The sequence below is a fragment of the Anguilla anguilla genome, chromosome 2, assembly GCF_013347855.1.
Source record: "Anguilla anguilla isolate fAngAng1 chromosome 2, fAngAng1.pri, whole genome shotgun sequence".
Taxonomy (NCBI): Eukaryota; Metazoa; Chordata; class Actinopteri; order Anguilliformes; family Anguillidae; genus Anguilla; species Anguilla anguilla.
In genome coordinates, this window is record NC_049202.1 from 4,533,200 (window position 1) to 4,555,700 (window position 22,501).

Sequence of the window (22,501 nt, forward strand, 5' to 3'; positions counted from 1 at the left end):
TGGTCGATACTATATTCCCTCCCCCACCAAAAGCAAAAAAAAAAAAACATTGTTTTAAATATCCACAAAGGAAACCTTGCAGAGAGGCAGGCGGAGGGGTTACACATTCACAATGTGAGCAGCCAGAAAAAGACACGAAATCTCACGACATGAATGCTTGTTAAAAAGAGACTTCCGATGGCTGTAAAAATAAATTTAAAAGGGAAAGAGATCTGAAGGCACTGGTCACGCCTGTGTGAACTGGGCCCCCGGTGTACGGGGTAGAAACACCAAAGGGAACTTGCCAAACGGCAGCCAATCAAATGCAGCGTGATGCTTGGCCGAAACATTCCAGCTGAATCTTGACGTGGACGTGTGAGAAGGTCTTGGAAGTTCAGCCTTCGCTGAAAAGAGATGACCTTTCCCCCCGTAATCCCAGCCAGACACACATATCGACATTAAATAGACCAAATCAAGTACATTATGCTGTGTACTGTAATTGAGTGTGTGTGTGTGTGTGGGTACAAAAAGACAAACCAATCTCTCAGCTTCTAGTCGATTCTGGTTGATAATCATTCATATTATAATTTTTATTTAAGTTATCCTCAATTAAAATAAAACAAACAAAAAAAACAAAACAAAAAGAAAAGAAACAAACACAAACATCGGGAAATGCGAGAATGACAATATAATATGGAATGTATTTCAGTAAATAAAATAAAGCTCCAACAGCCACACCAGCAGCGCTTTATTTCATCCACAGGCATCCTGTCAAATAAAGCACCATATATATACTCATATACACGGCCAGGTCAGAACTAGAAGAGGATTCTTAACAGAATCAAGGTTTATGTGGTTCCTTAATGTACAAGTAAACTTAGTTTGGATATAACCACAAAGCCGGGAGCCGGGTAGGCCTCCTTTAATAAAGTACAAAACTGGCACAGAAGACACCATTTTATACACAGTAAAAATGCAATAAAATTAAATTACGTACAGAAGAGAGAGAAGACTAAAACTCTGTAAACCTTCCCCCTCGTTACAGCAACCTCAAAACAAATAAATCACTTCAAAGAACTCTGAAATAAGTAAAAATGAAAAAAGAAGACGAGTAAAATAGAGGTTTTTTTTTTTTTTTGCGCGCCCTTTGAGAAAATGTGCTATAGCTGCAGTTATTAGTCCGAGGCTGTGTGTCTACAGCCCCGGACACTTCAAGCATACGGTGCGAATCTATTGCCATTCAAGCTAAAAAATAAAAAATAAAAAATAGTAAAGATCACGTGACGAGACGGAAGCGCAGAGAAACTGCTCAGGACAGCCGGCAGGGGGGTCGAGGGTCAGGGGTCAGGGGTCGAGGGTCAGGGTGGGGGGGGGATTTGAGTTCTTTTAAAACAAAAACAGACAGAAGAAGGTTGGGGGGAAAGGGGAGAAAAAAACAGAACAGGGTAGTTAAACAGGTTTCATGGGTGTGTCTGTGTGTGTGTGAGAGAGAGAGAGAGAAAGAGCGAGAAAGAAAGAGAGAGAAAGAAAAGGATTAAAAAGCCAGACTCGCGCTGGAAATGCCGTCAAGAGACGGAGGAGGCGCGCGTTCCCTTCGCCGACAGTTTGGCGACGGCGCCGATGGCGGCCTCCACGGTCCGGCACAGCGTGTCCAGAACGTCCTGCTGCTGCGCCAAGTTCCAGAGGCCGTGCGCTGCGGCGTGGACGCAGTCCGTCTCCTGCAGGGGGCAGCCTGGAGCCTCGCCGGCCTCGGGGAGCGCTGGGAAGGGCTGGTCCTCCTCGCCCGCCTTCGAGCCGCCGGCCTTCCGGCCCTCCTCCTCCTCCTCCTTACCGCCGCCCCCCGCCGCTGCCACCGCCATCGGCTGCGGCCCGAACGCCCCGCCCCCCGCGCCGTCCGGGGGGGAGGAGGAGGACGAGGAGGAAGAGGAGGAGGACGACGACGACGCCTCCATCTTCTCCTCCTTGGGGGAGGAGGCGCCGGGGGCGGGGTTGGGGGCGGAGTCCGGGGAGGGCGGGTCCTGCTCGGTGCCCGGGTCGATGACGGAGGAGTCCCGCGTCTCCGTGTCGGAGGCGCTGCCCGGCGTCAGCGCCTCCCGCGTCTCCGGCTTGGCCTCCGCGCACGAGGACGAGGAAGAGGAGGAGGCCGAGGAAGAGGAGGCGGGCGGGCAGGCCCCGCCGCCGACCTCCACCCCGCCCGGGTGCTCTTCCTCGCTGCTCACACGCCGACGCTTCACCGGGGTGGCGCCCTCTTCGTCTGCTGAGGAAGAGGAGGGGAAGTGGCCGAGGGAGTGAGCTGCCGTGTGTAAAAACGTCACAGTTTCACAGCTGACATGACATCTGTAATAAGCGTTTATAACATTACCATGACTGGTTATAACAGGTGTTATTCCCCTGGTTATAACAAATTTATGAATGTTTTATGATGCATAGTTCAAGTAAAGCCAGGTCATGACAGGAAGAGAATAGTACTGGCAAAACCTTACCTGGCTAAAGGCAAAACAAATCTAACACTGATTAAAAAACGCTTTCTATGAGAACTAGTACAGCACAAGTCACATGATCCATGTATGAAGGCAAACTAAATTTCTAGCCCATGGAAGCATTTTTTCAAATGGGCCAACTGAATTGCCATCTCATGACCTGAAAAACAGCAAATCTGTGTTCTTTGAAGATGAGAGTTTTTAAGTCTTCCCTGAAATGGAATCGCCCCCCCCCAAAACCGCGCCGTGGGCAAGAGCGCCCCCTACAGGCCGACGGGTACCTTTGGCCTTGCGGTCCTTGGCCTCCTGCTCCAGGCTGCTCCGGTGCTGGAGGCAGGCCCGGCACTTGGCCAGCAGGTCCTGGAGGGCGGGGCCGAGGGCGGGGTCCAGCTGTGGGGGCGTGTGCACCGACAGAAGCAGAGCCAAGGCCCGTAGGTCCTGAAGGGGGGGAGTGGCGGGGGGGGGGAGAGAGAGGACAGGAGACACCAGGGGCCAATCAGCACTGGCTCGGCCACTTCCTTTAAGCACGGAGACTGATTCAGGAACAGAAGGAACACTGTACACGCAGTATTCTGAAGCTCGGCCAGGGCGTTAGCGATCGAACGCAGATAAACAACTGCAGCGATAAGCTGACTTTTATCAACGAGGCCAATAAGCAACTGATTACATACACTGGCCACACAATAGAGAATGACTATAAACACCTAATGCAAAATCAACCGGTCAAAGTCCACGCATTGCGGGCCATCCACGCACTTTTCCAGAGTTTTAATGTGCGACTGGATATAGTATAGTGGGTTGGGGAACTGGGCTTGTCACTCAAGGGTTGCGGGTTTGATTTCCAAGAAGGGGCACTGCCGTTCTACGTACTTAACCTGCGACTGCTTCCTTAAAAGTCCAACTGCATAAATTGATTGTATATCTACTTTTCGCATGTACTAAAACACCAGGCTGTGTAAGTGACTCTGGATAAGCGTGTGTGCTAAATGAGTTGTAGGGGTGTGAAGGGCGTAAGGGTGTAAAGGGGGGGGCTCACAGCGTTGAGAACGCCACTGTTCTTGCAGATCTCCATTCGCTGGCTGGCCGGCTCAGACTCCTGGCTGTGGTACTGGTTCACCAGGTTGGTGACCAGGATGTTGACCAGACTGGCGCAGTTGGGCCCAGACAGCACCTGGTTCTGAACCTGAAGGCACACGGAGACACGTAAAGGTAGGAACAGATCAGTTTTACCTGGCTGAGGGGTAAATGTGGCACTAAAGCTCGGCTTTTACCCTGCAAATATTACACAGATTCAGTAAAAGCTTAATCATGGGGGAGGGGTCATAGTTTTTCAATATGGACTACACTACCCAGCCTCCTCTCTGTGTACAGGAAAGAAGCATATGAGGGCCTGTGGGAGCTTCAGAGTGCTCACCTTGTGCAGGAAGCAGGTGAGGAAGGAGTAGGCCAGGTTGTTGTTGAGGAAGGTTCTTTCGTCCATGAGGATGCACTTGATGTACTCCCCGAAGGCCGGGTCCTCACAAAGCAGCTTGACGCAGGTCTTAGCCATGGCCGACTGGACGGAAGACAGAGCCAGCTTTACACACTTACACACAGTCAAAAACCCGCGAACACACCCCGACTCTGACACGGGACCAGCACGGAGACCATTCCAGAAACATAAGGGAAAAATAAAGCCCGCACGCTCCAGTGTAGTCATACGTTCACTGCTGACACCCCACTGTGTAATGCTAACGGCTAACATGCGCTAACAGCATTGAGCCCAAACCTGGACGCGGGGCAGGGGTGACAGCGTGGCTTACCTGAGACTGACACAGCTCCGTCCAAAGCTTAGGGAACAGGGCCAGGTGCAGAGGCAACCCCTCATAGGCAATCAAGACACCTGAAACCAGACAGTGCCCCCTAGAGTCAGAATCAGAGAACTGCACCCAACCCTTCTCTGCTCGAACGATAGGTCTTCCAACCAACTGTGTCCATCTGGCTTCCTCGTGTTTGCGCGACATGCTCCTAGACTGTGGTAGAGCTCCACAGCAAATCAGGGCTTGACCCCTAAAAACTAATGTGTGCCAACTAGAAAAATAATTCAGGAGCACATGGACTAACTGGGAAGCATTAGCGTACTCCTAAACTTTTGTTACCCCTGAACATGTGTCAACGTTAAGAGATCATTTACTATGTTGTCACCCAGATTTCTCCATTTACAGTATACATCGTTCCGCTAAAACTCACAGGGCATTCATGACATTACTGCACGTCTTACTGATGTGGGTACTGGCCCAAATTCCCATTCATTTCCACTGTGCTTCCCTCTTTATACCTGTACGCCACTGTGATGAAGACAGAGCGCTCGCACAGCGCATTCTGCCACACAAGCGCCAAGCAGCACGGCGTGCGGACGTACTTAGCTTGACCAGCGTCTCGGTGAACTTCTCGCAGTTGATGGCCACTCGACACAGCAGGTGGATGAACTGGTGGTAGGACAGGAAGTAGTCCAGGAGCATCCGGTCGTACACCTCGTCCTTCCCCTGAAAGGAGGGAAGCACACAGACTCCGTGAAGGAGGAAGGAACTGCGGTGTCTTTCCGGCGGTGCGGAACCCGAACGAGGAAACCAAACGTCCGAGCGAGTGAAGCTGGGCGTGAACATATCGCCCAGGGACGAATCCCCAGCCCCGTTCCCACCTGGCTGGTCTCTTCCTCTTCCCTTGTCCCCGCCCACCTCGCTGGATCCACCCATGTCATCCTGGTCTTTGCCTCTTTTCCTGCTCCTTATAAAGCCCAGGCCCCACCCACCTTGCTGATCTCCACCTGTTCCCACCCACTTCGACAGTCTCTGCCCATTTTCCCACCCACCTTGCTGGTCTCCGCCCCATTTCCCCACCCACTCTGACAGTCTCCGCCCATTTCCCCACCCACCTTGCTGGTCTCCACCATAGTCGGCAGGAGGCACATGTTGAGCTCGGGTCTTGGGGGCCGGATGTTGTTCTTCCCGCCCATCAGCTTGATGTTCTCCCTGCAGGGCAGGTAGGGGCCGAAGGACACTGCCAACACAAAGCACAGGGGGGGGGGTTAGCAAAGGGACGGGGGGGTCAACGAGGCACGGGGGGGTTAGCAAAGGGACACGGGGGGTGTCAGTGAAGGACTGGAGGGGGGTTGGAGGGGAATCGAGGGGAAACACAGGGGAACGCTGTTCACTGCTAAAGCCAGTGCACAGGATACTCACTGGGGATGTTGCTGTGGTGGTAGGTGCAGTGGTTGTGCTGCAGGAAGGGCACCAGCGTGTGCAGGAAGTCATGTGGACTCAAGAGAACCAGCTCCTTCAACACATCTGCAGGGGAAAAGACCAGAAACATTAGAGCTGCGCTATCAAAAATTTCATTTAGAAATCAAACTGATATCAAACATTTCATTTAGAAATCAAAGGGATATCAAACATTTAATTTAGAAATAAATAGTGTCTGTCAGCTATTACAACAAAATGCTTTAGGACTGGGGTTAAGACCACAGTGTGGAACCGCGCAGATAAACACAGCTCAGTGAAAGCACCTAAGCAGGCGTTGCGGAGTTCGGGGGGGCTGTAGGAGTTGAGCAGCGTGAGCAGCTTGTGGGCGAAGTCGATCCTCTCCTGCCAGTGGATGAGGGCCTGCTTCACATCTGCAAGAACAACAAACGGGTCAGAACCACCAGGTCCAAACACCAACAAACGGGTCAGAACCACCTGCTCCAAACACGAACGAGCGGGTCAGAACCTGCAGCTCCAAACACCAACAAACGGGTCAGAACCTGCAGCTCCAAACACCAACAAACGGGTCAGAACCTCCAGCTCCAAACACCAACCACGCCTGACCGACATCGTGTGTCAAGACAGTACGCTAAAAATACCAGGATATAACAAAACAACAGAATAACAACAGGCCACTTAGTCCCCAAAGAACTCCACCCAAAATGCCAATCCCGGGATCTCAAACTGACTGCCAGTTTTTGTGGTTTCCTTGTAAACAGGAGGTGTGAGCATACCCTATACCCAAACACTGAATACAATTAAGCACTTGAAGTGCAGGAACACACCAAAAAGCTGGCAGCTACAATAGGTCTCAGCGGTGTGCGGGGCCTGTCCCTTACCTTTCCGTTGCAGGTAGGGCCGCGTGGATTTGAGGACGGACAGGAAGATGGACAGCAGCTCCACCAGGTCCCCGGTCACGTGACAGGCGGTGGCCTCGTGGTACATCATGTGCAGCGTGTTGAAGGACTAGAGGGGGTGGGGGATACCGAACTGGTCACATGACATAGTCTGACACTGCCTGGGATTACATGCCTTTCTATGGTTACCCCAGAGCTAACATGAGCGGTCAACGCTTCAAGGTGTGAGATCACAACTGTGATTAGAATGCTCCTAACTGAACATTCTAGTGCTGATGTCACAATCGCTGCTGGTGTTCGAAGGCAATGGCGTTCTAGAACACTGACTCAGAATGCTGAAAACACAATCCAATCCAAACCTGCTCTTCAGAGGGTTAACAGGTCACACCTGTGACCACTGCGACATTCTTGCACGACAGCCTAAGGCAGATTATTTCAAACATGTTCTGGAACTGTCCTCTCTAAAGTCTGAAGATGAACTCAAGGACCCCTGTGAGATATTTGGGACATTCTGTCTTAATAACTGATTCAGAATTTGGCTTTTTTTTTAAGGTGTGGTGTAGACCCTCGGTACAGACCTCAGTCATGAGGATGAGGCCCCGGTTGAAGACCACCAGCAGCCGGTCCTCATCGTTCTCCAGCAGAACTCGGAAGGCACTGCCACAGAGAGAGGGGGAGAGAGGGAGAGAGAGAGAATGAGCTCGTCTGTGAGAGTGCTTGTGTGCAAGCTTGTAAATGCGTGTGTGTGTGTGTGTGTGTGTGTGTGTTTCACACCTGATGAGCGTGGTCCAGCAGGACCGTCCGTCCAGGCAGCGCAGGTAGCAGCTGATGGTGGTGTGTGTGTAAGAGTGTGTGTGTGTGTGTGTGTGTGTGCATGTGTAAGAGTGTGTGTGTGTGTGTGTGTGTTTCACACCTGATGAGCGTGGTCCAGCAGGACCGCCCGTCCAGGCAGCGCAGGTAGCAGCTGATGGTGGTCTTCTTAAACTGCTTCACATCCTCCAGCTCCTCCTCTCTCATGTCCGGCCGCTGAGCCACAAACAGCTGCATCAGGTTAAAGAGCTCCTCCACTGCCTGGTAGAGAGAGAGAGAGAGAGAGACAGACAGAGAGAGAGAACAGAGTCATAATACACTCTCTCTCACACACACACACACACACACAGTAACCTCTACACACCGCCTGGGACAGTGTGAACACAGTCACACACACAAACACACAGTAAAAAGATATAGAGACAGAGAGAGAGAGAGAGAGAGAGAGAGAGAGGTAGAGAGAGAGAGATAGAGAGAGAGAGAGAGAGACAGACAGAGAAAGCGAAACTGAACCCCCGTCCCCAGGAGCAGAGGCGGGGCACACACGCACCCCCGGGTACTGGCTGGCGTGGGGCGTGAGGTTCTTGAAGGCCCACTGGATGTTCTGGTGGGAGGCCAGCTGGCGGGCGAAGGCGGGGGACTGCTCGCAGCACATGCGCAGCACGCCGTAGTAGGCCGGCAGCATGCCGCGGTTGAACAGCACCACCTCCTGGTCGTCGTGGTCGGCCAGGATGTAGTTGAAGGCGATGTTCTTGGTGACCACGGGGTTCTGCACCACCAGCCGCACGTTCTCGGCGCAGTCCACGCACACGTTGTACCAGAAGGACAGCAGCGCCTGCTTGTTGTGGTTGGTGGCGATGGCCGGCTCGGACAGCTTGGGCTGGAGAGAGGGAGGGAGAGGGGAGAGAGGGCGGGAGAGAGAGGGAGGGAGGGAGAGAGGGAGAAAGAGGGAGGGAGGTGGGAAAGGGAGAGTCAGCGAAGGAGAGGGAGGGAGAGAGGGATGAAGACAAAAACAAAAAACAATAAAAATCAACACCAGTGCATAACTGGACTCTTTCCACCACCGGTGTTGACCACATCCCACCCAAACGGGCACCAGGCCACGCCTACCTGGAAGAGGTTCCACAGGTCCATGAAGTAGCCAGAGAACATGAGCTTCTCGGTCTTGGAGATGAGGCAGTAGGTCATGAAGCTGAAGAACTGCACCAGCTTGGTGGTGCCGTGGACGGCGGCGTCCACGTAGAGCTTGGCGCGTCCCAGAAGGCCGAGCAGCAGGTTGTACACCTGGTGCAGCACCACCGTGCTGTCGGGGCTGAGCGGGAGGTCCCGCGTGGGGATGTGCAGCGAGCGCGTCGACCGGAACATCTGCCGGAACGAGTTGCTGGGGATGAGGGACACCAGGAGGTAGGCTGCGGCTGGGGGGGGGGCGAGAGGTCAAGGTTCAAAGGTCAGAAGTTTAACTTAAGTTTTTTTTTGACAATTCCACATTGAATTTCTGAACACAGTCAGCTGACATGCTGGTCACAAGGGGCCCTAAATTCCGGAACTTTCCGTACAGGTGCGAACGCGGGGGTAGTTGTGGGCCAGCAGGAAGCGCTCCACCCAGTTCTCCATGTTCTGCAGGACCCAGCTGTGGGCCAGCTTGTTACGGGGGGTCTGCACCGCCAGCCAGTCCAGGCACTGCGAGGGGTTGTACTCTATCACCTGAGAACACACACACACACACACACACACACAGAGTCAGGTACAGTCCCTGCAGTATGGAGGCAGTAGCATTGGCAGCCGTCAGGGCCAGCGGTGTGGCTCCTGATGCACAGACTGCAGATGAGTCTGACTACAGGAGTGTAAGAGATGGAGCCCCTTCAGGCCAAGACCACCGCGGCCTAAACAGTGTCCCTCAGAACGGTGTGAGACGTGTGGAGGCGCTGAGGCGGGGCTGGGCGGGGCAGGGCGGGGTAGGGATGGGCGAGGTGGGGGAGGGCAGGTCGGGGCAGGGCGGGGCCTACCTCCCAGATTCTCTGCAGGATGTAGGAGGCGAAGGAGGGCATGCCCGGGGGGCCTCCAGCGAACTCCATCAGCATGGTCAGCAGCTTAAAGAAGGGATTAGCAGCCTGAGAGAGGGAGAGAGAGAGAACAGCATAGGCTGTTATATACACATGCTGTAACAGCACAGAACCAAGGGCCAATAAATATAACTGACATACACTGACAGAGGGACAGAGGCAGAGTGAGAGTGAGAGAGAGAGAGAGAGAGATGGAGAGAGAGACCTGTCCCTCAAATGCAAGGCATCCTAAGGATAAACAAACCACATATACGCAGATAAGTAACAGCACGTACCTCTGGAGTGAGCTTTGCAATGGATGTGAAGAGCATGGAAACAATCTGAAACAGAAAGAACAACAAACCGATATTTATGCATGCCTACATATCGCAAAATTAATTCCACAGAATTAATTTTTAAAAAAGCTTTATTGATTTATTATAAACAGTCACGGGTTCAGTCATGCGCACTAACATGTTCCGCCAGCCGGTTGTTATAGCGACAGAGGCTGAAGATGAGGTTGCAGGTCTGCCGGATGTTGATGCCGTCGCGGATGTGCTGGAACAGGAAGGGGAAGCCCTTCCCTCCAGTCAGAGCCGCCATGTCGTTCTGGGAGAGCGTGAGGTGCCTGGGGGGGGGGTGTGGGGGGCGGAGGGGGGAGCAGCGGTAAATAACGACATCAGACTGAAGAACTGAAACACCACCATCTGCTCTCTTCCAAATACAGAATCACATTAAAACGTGTGTGAAGGGGGGGCGGGGGGGGTAGCAGATGGGGCAGATCTAGCTTCGGGGGCTCACACGAGGACACGGATGGTTTTCGGCAGTGACTGTGGACGTAACCATGGAAACGGTACTCTCTCTCTCCCTCCCTTGTTGCCTTGTTACTTGCTCGCTCGCTCAGCGATGCTCAGCAGAAGCCACACGATGGCGATGGAGACCAGATAAACAGCGGGTACAGCGTCACACGGACTGAGCAAGGCCCATTCTCAGGCTCAGGTTCAGCCACGTCCACATTCACCCACAAATAAGGAAGTCTGGTGGCAAGAGTCTATAACCGAGCCGGTGGATGAAACCAGGACCAGGGGAATAGGATGGTGAGTGAGGATGGTCATGGGGTGCGAACGCAGCTCTCCGATTGGTCCTTCACCTCTCCGAGCGAGACTGCTCCACCAGCAGGGCGATGAGAGCGATCATCTTCTCCAGGGCGGCCGGCCGGTACTTCTCCTCCGCCAGGGACAGGATGTCCTCCTCCTCGTCCTCCTCCTCCCCTTCCTCCTCCGACAGCACCTCCACCTGCGGCTGAAGAAGAGCAGGGCACACATCCACCAATCACAGTACAGAAATACAGCACTGCACAGCACATCCACCAATCACAATCCAGCAATAGAGCAAAGCACTGAACTTCCACCAATCACAATGGAGCATCATAAATTGGCACAGGACTTCCACCAATAAGAGCTTACAGTATACAAAGGTCATGAAACATGACTCACATTCTCAGGGCCTTTTGTTCCCATGTAGAAATGGACCATAATGGAGATGGCTTGTAAGGAGAGGAGAAACTGACTCTGCAGGGAGAGAAGCAGAATTAGATCCATTAGCTGAGGGTATCGGGTCAGAACAGGCCCGTTAGAGGACAGTTGGGCTGGGGGGGTATTGGGTCAGAACAGGCCCGTTAGAGGACAGCTGGGCTGGGGGGGTATTGGGTCAGAACAGGCCCATTAGAGGACAGTTGGGCTGGGGGGGTATTGGGTCAGAACAGGCCTGTTAAAGGACAGTTGGGCTGGGGGGGTATTGGGTCAGAACAGGCCTGTTAAAGGACAGTTGGGCTGGGGGGGTATTGGGTCAGAACAGGCCCATTAGAGGACAGTTGGGCTGGGGGGGTATCGGGTAAGGACAGGCCCGTTAGAGGACAGTTGGGCTGGGGGGGTTTGGGCACAGACAGGCAGAGAGAGGAGAGTTTCACTTTGGGGTATTTAAGAACAGGCCCATTAGAGAGTTTGGCTGGGGGGTATCGGGTAAGAACAGGCCCATTAGAGAGTTTGGCAGGGGGGTATCGGGTACAGACAGGCCCATTAGAGAGTTCGGCAGGGGGGTATCGGGTACAGACAGGCCCATTAGAGAGTTCGGCAGGGGGGTATCGGGTACAGACAGGCCCATTAGAGAGTTCGGCAGGGGGGTATCGGGTACAGACAGGCCCATTAGAGAGTTTGGCAGGGGGTATCGGGTACAGACAGGCCCATTAGAGAGTTCGGCTGGGGGGTATCGGGTACAGACAGGCCCATTAGAGAGTTTGGCTGGGGGGTATCGGGTAAGAACAGGACCAGGACAATACCAACCTCCTCCTCGCCCATCTTGGCGAACTCGTACAGGAAGGCGAAGTACTCGGTCAGGTGCTTGCTGTGTGGCTTCACCCCGTGCTCCATGATTGACAGCAGGGTTTTGACGAAGCGTGTGACGCACGAGCGGCTCCCTATGTCCTCCACCGGACCGTCCATATCATCAGACCTGCGCCCAGAGAGGGGGGGGGAGGGGGAGAGAGGGGGGAGGGAGAGAGAGAGAAGGTGGGAGGGAGGGAGGGAGGGGGAGATAGAGAGGGTGGGAGGGAGAGAGGGAGCACATGGTCAAACTGTGGTTAGGGAACACCAGGAGATCCTGGGAACAAGACCGGCGGTTGGCTGAAGAGGAGAGCCCACTGTTATAAACGGGAAGGAGCAAGAGGGGAATCCTATTTCAGTTTAATACATAATGTATGATAAACAGGGTCAACTGCATTTCAATTTAGGAAATTAAATTAAAAAATACCCATGATGTCTTGAATTGAAATTAATTTCCTAAATTAACTGAACTGAAATGGCATTGCCCTAGACCCTGATAAGGTCGTCTGCAGCATTCTGTCATAATAAGTACTCAAGCAGAGGACTGATTACGATTTGATTAACCAGATGAGAACAGCCTGTGAACAGGAGACGGACTGAACTGATGATTATCCTGCATCCACTCAACCACTGGAAATATAAGCTTTAATTTAATACAGCTGACTGGCAATACCAATGCCTGCCAGAAGAGGGCAGCAGAAATGTAAAACGAGCACGTGTTCGCAGACAAAAGGGGGAGGAGCTCCGTACCCATCTTCCATGCCAGGCTGCAGGTACAGGTGAGCGTGCACCGGCCTCAGCCTCTGGATCACGTGGATGCACAACCTCTGGAACATCTGCCAGAGACCCAGACAGAGGTCAAATCACACACCAGGTCTAGAGACCCAGTCAGACACACATCAAATCACACACCAGATTATCTGAAATAGGACAACTTCATCTCTTTAGACAACAGTACAAAATTCCAGCAGATAAGTGAAATTCTTTCCCCCCCAGAAGAAAAATGTATTTTTAACCATACAAGAAAAACAAACCAACAAATGCTTATTTCTACTCAGTTCCTTACAAGTTACAGTTCACGTCAAAAATTCTCAGGGACGCGCAGGAGTGTTGAGCCCTGGATCACGCCTCTGACAGTGGGCCTTAACCACCGCTCATAAACAAGCTCACGAGGGAGCGGGCGGCCAATCAGGGGACGAGCCTCACCTGCCGGACGATCTGATTGGGGCACTTGATGAGGATCTGCATGGGCCACCAGTTGTCGTCAGCCATTCGATCCAAAAACCACTGGGAGACGAAGGAGAGAGGGTGGCGGTCAGAGATGGCGGAAACATGGTTGAAACGCGGTTAAACCGTTCACCGTGATTGGTGGTAGTGCTTACCTCACAGGCCGCCTGGCTGTTGTTGAACTGTTTGGTCAGGAGCTCGATCCACTGCAACATGGTGGGCTGCCGACACAAAAAAGAAACCGTCAATATACCGTCTCTGGAAGAGCAACCCACTACCATTACCACGACAACCCACAGGCGCATTCTATTCACTGCAAACTAAATCTGGACTTCCTTTCCTTCTGAACAGGTTAGCCTAACCGTTCAGCCCCAACAGGGAAAGAAAGGGTTAAAGAATTAACAGCGTAAGGAATGCCAAGACAAGACCGATGATCGCTTACCTTTTCCTTTGAATGAATAAACGTCTCCAAGACAAAAGATGTACTGAGCTGTACGGGAGAAAAGCACTTTGTTAATGACAGTAATGTGCACTTCAGAGCTTGTAAATCTTCAGTGTAAATAAAAAGCATGAATACCTAAGAATACATAATGATGAGAACAGGCCATTCAGCCCATCAAGGCCTGTCAGACACCCACAGTGCAAAGCAGGGATCTCAAACTCGGATATCTGCAGTGTCAGCAGGTTTTACAGCGCCCTCTCAGTTAGCAGTCAATTTTAGGCCTTTGTGTGTGGACTTGTGTAGCCAATCAATGGCCTAAATTAAGCAAATAAAAAGCTGAGAGGGACCCAGAGCCAGCACACAGTGCAGAACGTCACAACCCGTCCAGGACAGGAGTTCTGAGATTCATGGTCCAGAAAGAGTCCAGATCCAGCACAGGACGGGAGTTAGAGATCCCCGGTCCAGAAAGAGTTCAGACCCAGCACAGGATGGGAGTTTGAGATCCCCGGTCCAGACAGAGCCCAGAACCAGCACAGGACGGGAGTTTGAGATCCCCGGTCCAGACAGAGCCAAGAACCAGCACAGGACGGGAGTTTGAGATCCCCGGTCCAGACAGAGTCCAGACCCAGCACAGGATGGGAGTTTGAGATCCCCGGTCCAGAAACAGTCCAGACCCAGCCCAGGACGGGAGTTTGAGATCCCCGGTCCAGACAGACTCCAGAACCGTGTAAAGCCAGGACCAGAACGGCCCCAGCCCGGTGACCTCTGGCTTCACACGGCCAAGTCCACACCACCACCGCGCGGGTCTGTAGCGCCTCACCTTGGCGGTCATGAGGGAGATGGCCTTGGGGTCGGGTAAGGTGCTGGGGATGCTGCTGCACAGCTGCCACATGAACCTGAGAGAGAGAGAGAGAGAGACAGAGAGCAGAGGCGCGCGCGAGGGCGGGAGTTAGCGGCTGGCTACAGCTTCTCAGCGAGCGACTGGGACCTGGGTTTGTACAATCAAAAAAAGGGGGCCGGCGTCGCTCACCCGAAGTAAGTGTGCTCAAAAATGTTCTTGTCCTGGAGAAATTGCATATTGTCATGCCAAATCCACTGCAAAACAAGAGGTCAAAGGTCACGACACGTTTGGCAACGTACAAACAAACAGCAGGGGGGTCAAAGGTTAAAGGAAAAAGTCTGGTCGGGGAGGCTAAAATAATAAACCGCCATTTTTTCCGCCCATCTGGCCACAGTGGGAGCAGGAAGTCCTACCTCGAGCAGATCGGGAGAAACGTCGAATTTAAAATCTTTCCCATTCTCCTCCTCCGGCTCCACTCTCTTGTAGAACAGCATGTAGGCACTGTGGGTCTGGAGGGAGGGAGAGAGAGAGAGAGAGAGAAACCCGTAAGCCCCCCCGTTAGCGTCCGCAGTGACCCCCGACCGACCTCGAACAAAAACAGAAACTCAACGGCCAGAGGACCCCACACGCGCGACAACCAGAGACAACGCACCTTTTCAAAGGAGAAGTCCATGAACTTGTCTGTGACCGAATCGTAAGTCTTTGTCTGAAAGGGAACCGAAAAAAAAAAACAGTTTATTGAACCGCGTACATTCCACACCGCAGGAATGCCTCCATTTCGAGAGGTTTACTTTCTTTGGCTGCAATTTTTCCAATTCAAACATACCAGCCAAACACAAAGATACATGAGGGGTCCAAAATTCTTGGCCAGCGATAAAAAAATTAGAGCGTCCTCTCAACTTGAAAACCCCAGACGTGTGTGATATTTATGTGAAAGCAATGTTCGTTTTCCAGCGAGTCTGGAACATAACCACGGCAACCAACTGTAACGGTCACATTCTGCTTGTGTGAAACACTCCTGCGGTTTTGAAATGAACATCACAGCTGTTATTCAAGGTTATACCCTCCATTTCAACCGTGGCAACACGTTTGGACTGTCCAAATACAGCCCAGAGACCGGGAACCAATGATGCAACATGACACAACAGGACTGCGACTAGACCGTAATTTAGTCTGATATAGCGGTAAGGAGGATACATACATTATTTGCCAAGAACCCAGAGAAACACGCAATGGCTGTGTGCAGATTGCACCCCAAGCTTACCGTCATCTCGCCCCCAAAGCACTCAGAAGCCAGCTGAGCAGAGTCGAAGGGCTTCACCTCCGCGTCGTTGAAAAGGTACCTGTGAGAGAGCAGGAGTCAAACACCAGGGAACAGACCGTTCCAGAAAAAAAAATGTATTTCAGGCTTGGGATGCTCAATCCTGGTTCTGCAGAGCTGCTAGGTTTGCTTGCTTTGCTGTTATTCAGCTCTTTAACTTTATGGATTAAAGCGGTCACACAGTCAACTCAACCACTCATGTCACAGGGAAAATAGCCTCAGGGTCTGCTGGGATTTATCAAGAGCAGTGTGTCCAGGGTTGGGCAGCCCTGCTCTAGCTGTTGAGTTAGGTGTACTTAAGTCAGGGTTGAAGTGAAACCCTACATGCTGGTTGATCTCCATGAACAAGGTTGGGCAGCGCTGTTCGAGCTGTTGAATTAGGTGTACTTAAGTCAGGGTTGAAGTGAAACCCTACGTGCTGGTTGATCTCCACGAACAAGGTTGGGCAGCGCTGTTCTAGCTGTTGAAAGTGCGCTTTGTTTGGTTTGGAGTAAAACCCTACAGGCTGGTAGATCACCAGGAACAGGGTTGGACAGCCTGACTCTAGATGTTGTTGTGCTTTGTCAGGGCCTGGAGTGAAAGCCTACAGGCAGTTAGATCTCCAGAAACAGGAGTCGAGCAGCCTGGCTCTAGGCCCGGGCTCTCGGTTGGGAGAACAGGCCGCGGCCTGCTGCCCGGAGCTCCAGCCCACTCACCACTTGTTGTTCTTGTAGGCGTGCGGGTTGATGATGTCTCTGATGAAGCTGTAGTAATGGCCGCCGTCGGCGGTGCCCGTGTGCACGGTGACCCCGATGAGGTCGTACTCGTAGCTCTCCGCCACCTTCGGCTCCCCGTCTTCCCGGAAGCCTGCGCAACAGACAGCAAAGTCCGCTGAGACCTTGTCCAATCACAGAACAGGCTGCACAGAGTCTTGGGAGCTTTCATCCAATTGCTGATCAGATACTAACAATTCTCTCTTTACAGCACAGACAGCGGAGTCAAGGAATCTTTAACAATACAGTGCAAATAGCCCAGTTAGTGATATCTTCTCCAATCACAAAACAGCTTTTATCCAATCACAGAGCACATTGCTGAGAGCCAGTAGATCCACTGTCCAATCACAGCAGAGCCCAGTTTAAGATTCCGGTCCCTGATTGGCCGCGTACCCTCCTTCCTGTCGCTCTTGCTCATGAGGAAGTCCTCGGTGTAGGGCGTCATGTCCAGCCGGAGGGGGAAGGAGAAGTGGGTGTTGACCTTCTCCTTCATCATGGTCACCATGTTGAAGGTGTAGCGCATGGTGTTGAAGCTGAGGATGCGCGGGAGCTTCTTAAAGCAGGCCCTGGAGGAGGAAGAGGAGGGAAGAGCGCAGCGTTAGCATCGTGCGCCGCCGCCGCAGGGTCACAACTTCCTGTCCTCACGCCCCCTACACACTCGTCTTTATGCTCCACGTGCCTGGCTGGCTGACTGACTGACTGACTGACTAACTGTTTGGCTGACTGACTGACTGGCTGACTGGCTGACTGACTGACTGACTGACTGGCTGACTGGCTGACTGGCTGACTGGCTGGCTGACTGGCTGGCTGACTGACTGACTGACTGACTGACTGACTGGCTGGCTGGCTGGCTGGCTGGCTGGCTGGCTGGCTGGCTGGCTGGCTGGCTGACTGACTGACTGACTGACTGACTGGCTGACTGGCTGACTGGCTGACTGGCTGGCTGACCGACTGGCCGACTGGCTGACTGCCTGGCTGACTGGCTGGCTGGCTGGCTGGCTGACTGACTGACTGACTGACTGACTGACTGGCTGGCTGACTGACTGACTGACTAACTAACTGTTTGGCTGACTGACTGACTGACTGGCTGGCTGGCTGACTGACTGATTGACTGGCTGGCTGGCTGGCTGGCTGGATGGCTGGCTGGCTTGATGGCTGGCTGACTGACTGATTGACTGGCTGGCTGGCTGGCTGGCTGGATGGCTGGCTGGCTTGATGGCTGACTGGCTGACTGACTCCCGAGACCCACCTCTTTTCCGCCCGCACTTTCTTCCCGCACTGGGAGCAGGTGTACATGTTGTCCCCCTCCAGCGTGTCCTTGATGGTCACTTCATCCAGGGACTCCTGAGAGACAGACACAGGGAAATGCTGAGATGGAGCGGAGACCAGCCGGATAAACACTTCTCAGAAAGAGAGGGGAGTGAAAAAACTGCAACACAGGGTCGAGCCCCCTGAGGAGCAAGTGTGTCAGACCATGCCCCCCCCATGCCCCCCCCCCCCCCATCCCCACGCAGAAACCCACCCTCCCCCCACCCCCCACGCAGACACACTGAGGAAACTCACGTAGATGTTCTTCATGTCGGCCACCTGGCACCTGACCGTGTAGAACTCCTCTGCCGTCTGACTCACGTGCTCACAGTCCTGCAACAAACACAGTTCACCTTGGAGTGAAACAGCTCTCTTACTCACACACACGTGCATGCACACACACACGTGCACGTACAGAGTTCACCTTACAGTAAATCAGCTGCATTAGCCTAGCCTCAAACAGCCTCCACACAGATAGCACCCTGGGTCTTCGGCAAAGCCCAAACCCAGAGCCACCATCCCAGTGAAAAAACAGACGGCTGAACTACGCTGAATCAGGGTAACGACTCCTTACCAGAGAAACAACATTGTTGGTTATGACCCCTCCGAAGAGCGTCTTCACCGTGTTTTTCTGAAAAACACAGACATCACTCACACAAAACTCACGCAATAATCCACCGGCCTACAGACACAGATCTCAACCGTTTGTTTCAGGAGGGACCGTACTGCATGTTGGTTCAGTAAGACTGAACAGGGAGCCCTCCTCCCCCCATACCAGGGGAAGAGACACAGGAAGTGAGGCGTGGGCAGGAAGGGGCGGGGCTTACCAGGTCCTGGGACATCTCCTCGATCTTGGTGATGAGGTCGGTGAAGAACTCGGTCATGTCCTTCTGCTCGCCAGTGTTGAGAGGCAGCTTGTCCATGGTGTAGGTCTTACAGAACGGGCGGGGGTTGTAGGCCTTCCGTTCACTCTCCTGCAGGGGGGTGGGGGGGGGGGGGGGCACAAGGAAGAAGGAAGGGGAGATGAGGACGGGATAGAACGAAAGAATGAGAGTGAGAACAGGACTGAGGGATGAAGGAGGAGAAGACTGTGTCCAGTCAGGCAGGTGCTGCTCACCATGAGATAGGTGAACATCTTCTGCAGCTCCAGCAGGGTGGTCTTGTGTTTGATCTCCTCTGCGTACTGGAACAGACAGGAAACGCATCACCGTTAAACACGTCATACAGAACCAGGACTCTAACCTCCACCTAATTACAGCCAGGTGGAGGAGGAGAAGGAAGTAGAGCTGGATGGAGGGAGGGAAGCAGGTGGAAGAGGATGGATAAAGGGGAGATGTAATTCCAGCCAGGTGGAGGAACAGGAGTTGGATGGAGGCAGAGGAGGACCAGGTGGAACAGGAGCAGAAGGACAAGGTGCAGGTGGAACAGGAGCAGAAGGAGAAAGTGCAGGTGGAACAGGAGCGGAAGGATGAGGTGCAGGTGGAACAGGAGCAGAAGGTGCAGGTGGAACAGGAGCAGAAGGACAAGGTGCAGGTGGAACAGGAGCAGAAGGAGGAAGTGCAGGTGGAACAGGAGCGGAAGGATGAGGTGCAGGTGGAACAGGAGCAGAAGGTGCAGGTGGAACAGGAGCAGAAGGATAAGGTGCAGGTGGAACAGGAGCAGAAGGACAAGTTGCAGGTGGAACAGGAGCAGAAGGAGAAGGTGCAGGTGGAACAGGGGCAGAAGGAGAAGGTGCAGGCGTAGCGGGATGCCGCTCACCTTGGCGGTAAAGACAGCCTGCCGGGCCTCGGGGATCATGTAGAGCTGCTGGATGGTGGAGGCCAGGTAGCAGGTGGCGCCCAGGTTGGTGAGCCCCACGAACCGGCACTCTGCCCGAACGTCATCGTGGGGCCAGTAGTCCCACTTATACGGGGCGTGGGAGGCTGCGGGACGGGGGAGGGCAATGCCACTGTCAGGGCTTTGAAGACTGGGGCTTTGTGGAATGTTTTATTCCCAGTCAGTGTTCTAGAACTCCACTGCTTTCCGTTACAAGGAGCGATCGTGACATCAGCATTATAATGTTCAGTTGAGAACACTAAATCACATATTACTGTGATCTTACATCTTAATGGGTTAAAACATATTTCATAACGCTGAGCTGGAAGAGTATCTGAATAAATATACTTTTTCAGTTCTAAATAACAGCCCGAGCTGCCCTTCAGTGATCAATAATCAACAGGATGAGAATCCACAGCAAATCAATAAACACTGCAGCGGAGAGAAAAACAGCCCGAGATAGACTCAGACAGACGGGCTCTCGCCTGGACGGAGTCCCAGTGTATTTCCAAACAGCACTAGAGACCGACGGCCCTACCACACCGTGATGAAATCTGAATTCATTATTCATTACAAGCATGCCATTTGTAAAGTCAATCGTCCATTACTGTTGCTGCTGTCTGTGTTAAATTTATTTGACACGGTGCAAAGCGAACAGCCCACTGGGACAGGAAAGATTCAGTCTCGATGCAGGTGGGGTTTTATATCTATAAGGCCCTGAGGGTTCATCTCCACCACCTATAAACCATCATCTAAACTACACTTCCCAGCATGCAAAGCACCATTCATTTCATGTTTTAAAACGGACAAGATCGCAACTTCCCCCACACGATTGGGCGCCATCCAAAGTCATCAGTTAACTGGAAGAGCAGGCAAGTTTTCCCCAATAAGACACCGTAAGTCAAAATGGGGTCTACCACTCCTTGTCGAGCAGACTCAACCTTCCCACCCCACCCCCCCCTTTCCCACAATGCCGCAGCGACAGCCCCTACCCTGCATGTGCTGGGACATGACCCAGTTGTGCAGCAGGCGGTAGTTCTCCACCGAGCCCTTGACCATCTCCACCAGCAGGTCGTAGGCGGCGGCGCGGGCGGAGTGCGACTTGCACTTGGGCTGCTGGCGGTCCTTCAGGCTGGGCAGCATGAAGAGCAGGTTGTGCACGTCGCGCAGGAACTCCTGGCCCTCGCGCGAGAACTTGAACGGCGGCTTGTGCTTGACCACGCTGGTGGCCAGGCGCAGCAGGCCCGTCAGGCCGTCGTCCTCCACGTTCCCGTCCTGCTGGTCCAGGATCTCCCTGCTGGGGGGGGCAGGGATGGGGTGGAGTGGGGGGGGGAGCACAAGAGGGGTCAGGGTACGGAAACAGCCGTCCACATTCATTTATCCTGATCTAACCAGAATGGCTGTATGAGAACTGCGCAACAGCGACCCCCTACTGGTCAACTGGGAGCCCACGGGGTCGGATTTGAACCCGCAGACCCCCCCCCCCCCCACCCCCCGAAGGGAGAGAGAGGCTGTGTCTCACCTGCGAATGCAGTCGGCCAGGTGTCTCGCCAGAGCGTCCAGGTCCAGCAGCGTGGTCTGAGGGGAACAGAGAGGCAACCGGCAGGATCAGCGAGCGGCCATTTTAAACGCACCTTTTAACGAGCCCCGACGCCCAACAGCTCCCCTGCCACATGCGTGTGACCCTCACAGCGAGACAGCTTCCGCTCCCTGGCATGTAAACGGGCTCCGGGGGGCGGAGCCTAAAAGGCCCGAAATCGGCAGATGAGAGGCCACGCCCACCTGACTGGCATCCTTGACGTGGATGTTGTCGATGAGTTTGCACAGCAGCCAGAAGTACTCCTTACACCCCGTCCTGAGCAGAGGCTCCTCCTCACAGTCCTCCACCTGCGGAGAGGGAAACGGCCCGTCAGTCTCGACAGGCAGGCAGGCGGAAAAACAGGCGTTGGTGGCGGCGGCGTTGGCGTTGGCGGTCGCGGTTGGCGGACGCACCCGGAGCGGCTTGAGCGCCTGTGCGTCGGGGAGGAACTTGAGCAGCGTGGAGGCGGCCAGCAGCAGGAAGGAGCGGTTGATGGACTCGCCCCCCTCCAGCCCCGACAGGGACAGCTTGTACAGGCCGTTACAGGCCTCGTGCCTCACCGCCGTCTGCAACACAGGCACAGCGGGCGGATTAGAGAACCACACTTCCACCATAAACACCTCACACACAGCGGTCATCTTACAGAACCACACTTCCACCATAAACACCTCACACACAGCAGTCCGCTTACTGAACCACACATCGCCGTTACACCTCACACACAACGTTCATCTTACAGAACCACACTTCCACCATAAACACCTCACACACCGCGGTCAGCTTACAGATCCACACTTCCACCATAACACCTTACACAACTGAGCAATGTCACTAAGCATTTCATCAGCACTTCCAGGTTCCAGGTGGACAAACGCTCTACTGGAACCTTAAAATATACTCATCTACATTTACCAAAAATAAAATAATAACAACTAACTGATCTCTGCAATTGGACTAAATGCTCACAAATCAAAAGACCAGACCCTTTCTCTTTTCCAAAGCCCCACCCCCTCCACCTCCCTCACAGCCAGACCACGCCCCCCTCACCTCAGGCACCAATAGGGTGAGCTTCTTGAGCCAGTCGTGCAGGTGGTCGCTGTCAGCCAGGCTGGATTTGACCAATGAGCAGCAGTGTGCCCAGCTCACCAGCAGCCACATGGAGTAGTGTGTCACTGCAACGCAACACAACAGAGTCACACACACGTCTCCACGGCAACCAGGCCCAACATTCCACAGGCACCACCGCAGGCTCCTCCCACCCCCCCAGACGCGAGCTCACCTTCGTGACGAGATCTGTGGTCGGACTGCGCTTTCAAAGCTCTGCAGAAAACAAGGTGAACACCATAGATGTTCTCATTTATCACAGGAGTACCAACAACACTGACA

The 22,501-nt window shown here is 53.4% G+C and overlaps 1 protein-coding gene across 3 annotated transcripts in view; it reads right to left on the reverse strand.

The window, feature by feature from the left end:
- Nucleotides 1-523: 523 nt before the first annotated feature.
- The window catches only part of usp34 (ubiquitin specific peptidase 34), a 55,400-nt gene continuing 33,422 nt past the window's right edge, over nucleotides 524-22,501 (reverse strand). The window contains exons 35-78 of one of the 3 annotated variants that reach the window (XM_035405783.1): nucleotides 22,395-22,435; nucleotides 22,163-22,287; nucleotides 21,529-21,681; nucleotides 21,319-21,423; nucleotides 21,059-21,114; nucleotides 20,529-20,833; nucleotides 19,480-19,643; nucleotides 18,839-18,904; nucleotides 18,549-18,695; nucleotides 18,296-18,352; nucleotides 17,977-18,054; nucleotides 17,663-17,757; nucleotides 16,807-16,979; nucleotides 16,357-16,507; nucleotides 15,605-15,683; nucleotides 14,993-15,046; nucleotides 14,754-14,849; nucleotides 14,530-14,594; nucleotides 14,320-14,395; nucleotides 13,500-13,547; nucleotides 13,213-13,278; nucleotides 13,037-13,117; nucleotides 12,581-12,666; nucleotides 11,792-11,960; nucleotides 10,946-11,020; nucleotides 10,600-10,751; nucleotides 9,924-10,077; nucleotides 9,746-9,790; nucleotides 9,414-9,518; nucleotides 8,964-9,111; nucleotides 8,518-8,822; nucleotides 7,958-8,287; nucleotides 7,511-7,668; nucleotides 7,176-7,254; nucleotides 6,580-6,706; nucleotides 6,004-6,111; nucleotides 5,681-5,785; nucleotides 5,374-5,498; nucleotides 4,861-4,984; nucleotides 4,262-4,341; nucleotides 3,874-4,014; nucleotides 3,496-3,642; nucleotides 2,741-2,897; nucleotides 524-2,236 (exon numbers count right to left, since the gene is read on the reverse strand). In XM_035405783.1, coding sequence (XP_035261674.1) covers nucleotides 1,545-2,236; nucleotides 2,741-2,897; nucleotides 3,496-3,642; nucleotides 3,874-4,014; nucleotides 4,262-4,341; nucleotides 4,861-4,984; nucleotides 5,374-5,498; nucleotides 5,681-5,785; nucleotides 6,004-6,111; nucleotides 6,580-6,706; nucleotides 7,176-7,254; nucleotides 7,511-7,668; nucleotides 7,958-8,287; nucleotides 8,518-8,822; nucleotides 8,964-9,111; nucleotides 9,414-9,518; nucleotides 9,746-9,790; nucleotides 9,924-10,077; nucleotides 10,600-10,751; nucleotides 10,946-11,020; nucleotides 11,792-11,960; nucleotides 12,581-12,666; nucleotides 13,037-13,117; nucleotides 13,213-13,278; nucleotides 13,500-13,547; nucleotides 14,320-14,395; nucleotides 14,530-14,594; nucleotides 14,754-14,849; nucleotides 14,993-15,046; nucleotides 15,605-15,683; nucleotides 16,357-16,507; nucleotides 16,807-16,979; nucleotides 17,663-17,757; nucleotides 17,977-18,054; nucleotides 18,296-18,352; nucleotides 18,549-18,695; nucleotides 18,839-18,904; nucleotides 19,480-19,643; nucleotides 20,529-20,833; nucleotides 21,059-21,114; nucleotides 21,319-21,423; nucleotides 21,529-21,681; nucleotides 22,163-22,287; nucleotides 22,395-22,435 — 5,893 coding nt within the window. In that variant the 3' untranslated portion in view covers nucleotides 524-1,544. The remainder of the gene's footprint in view (nucleotides 2,237-2,740; nucleotides 2,898-3,495; nucleotides 3,643-3,873; nucleotides 4,015-4,261; nucleotides 4,342-4,860; nucleotides 4,985-5,373; nucleotides 5,499-5,680; nucleotides 5,786-6,003; nucleotides 6,112-6,579; nucleotides 6,707-7,175; nucleotides 7,255-7,510; nucleotides 7,669-7,957; nucleotides 8,288-8,517; nucleotides 8,823-8,963; nucleotides 9,112-9,413; nucleotides 9,519-9,745; nucleotides 9,791-9,923; nucleotides 10,078-10,599; nucleotides 10,752-10,945; nucleotides 11,021-11,791; nucleotides 11,961-12,580; nucleotides 12,667-13,036; nucleotides 13,118-13,212; nucleotides 13,279-13,499; nucleotides 13,548-14,319; nucleotides 14,396-14,529; nucleotides 14,595-14,753; nucleotides 14,850-14,992; nucleotides 15,047-15,604; nucleotides 15,684-16,356; nucleotides 16,508-16,806; nucleotides 16,980-17,662; nucleotides 17,758-17,976; nucleotides 18,055-18,295; nucleotides 18,353-18,548; nucleotides 18,696-18,838; nucleotides 18,905-19,479; nucleotides 19,644-20,528; nucleotides 20,834-21,058; nucleotides 21,115-21,318; nucleotides 21,424-21,528; nucleotides 21,682-22,162; nucleotides 22,288-22,394; nucleotides 22,436-22,501) is intronic. The other 2 variants (XM_035405785.1, XM_035405784.1) reach the window with 2 other exon arrangements.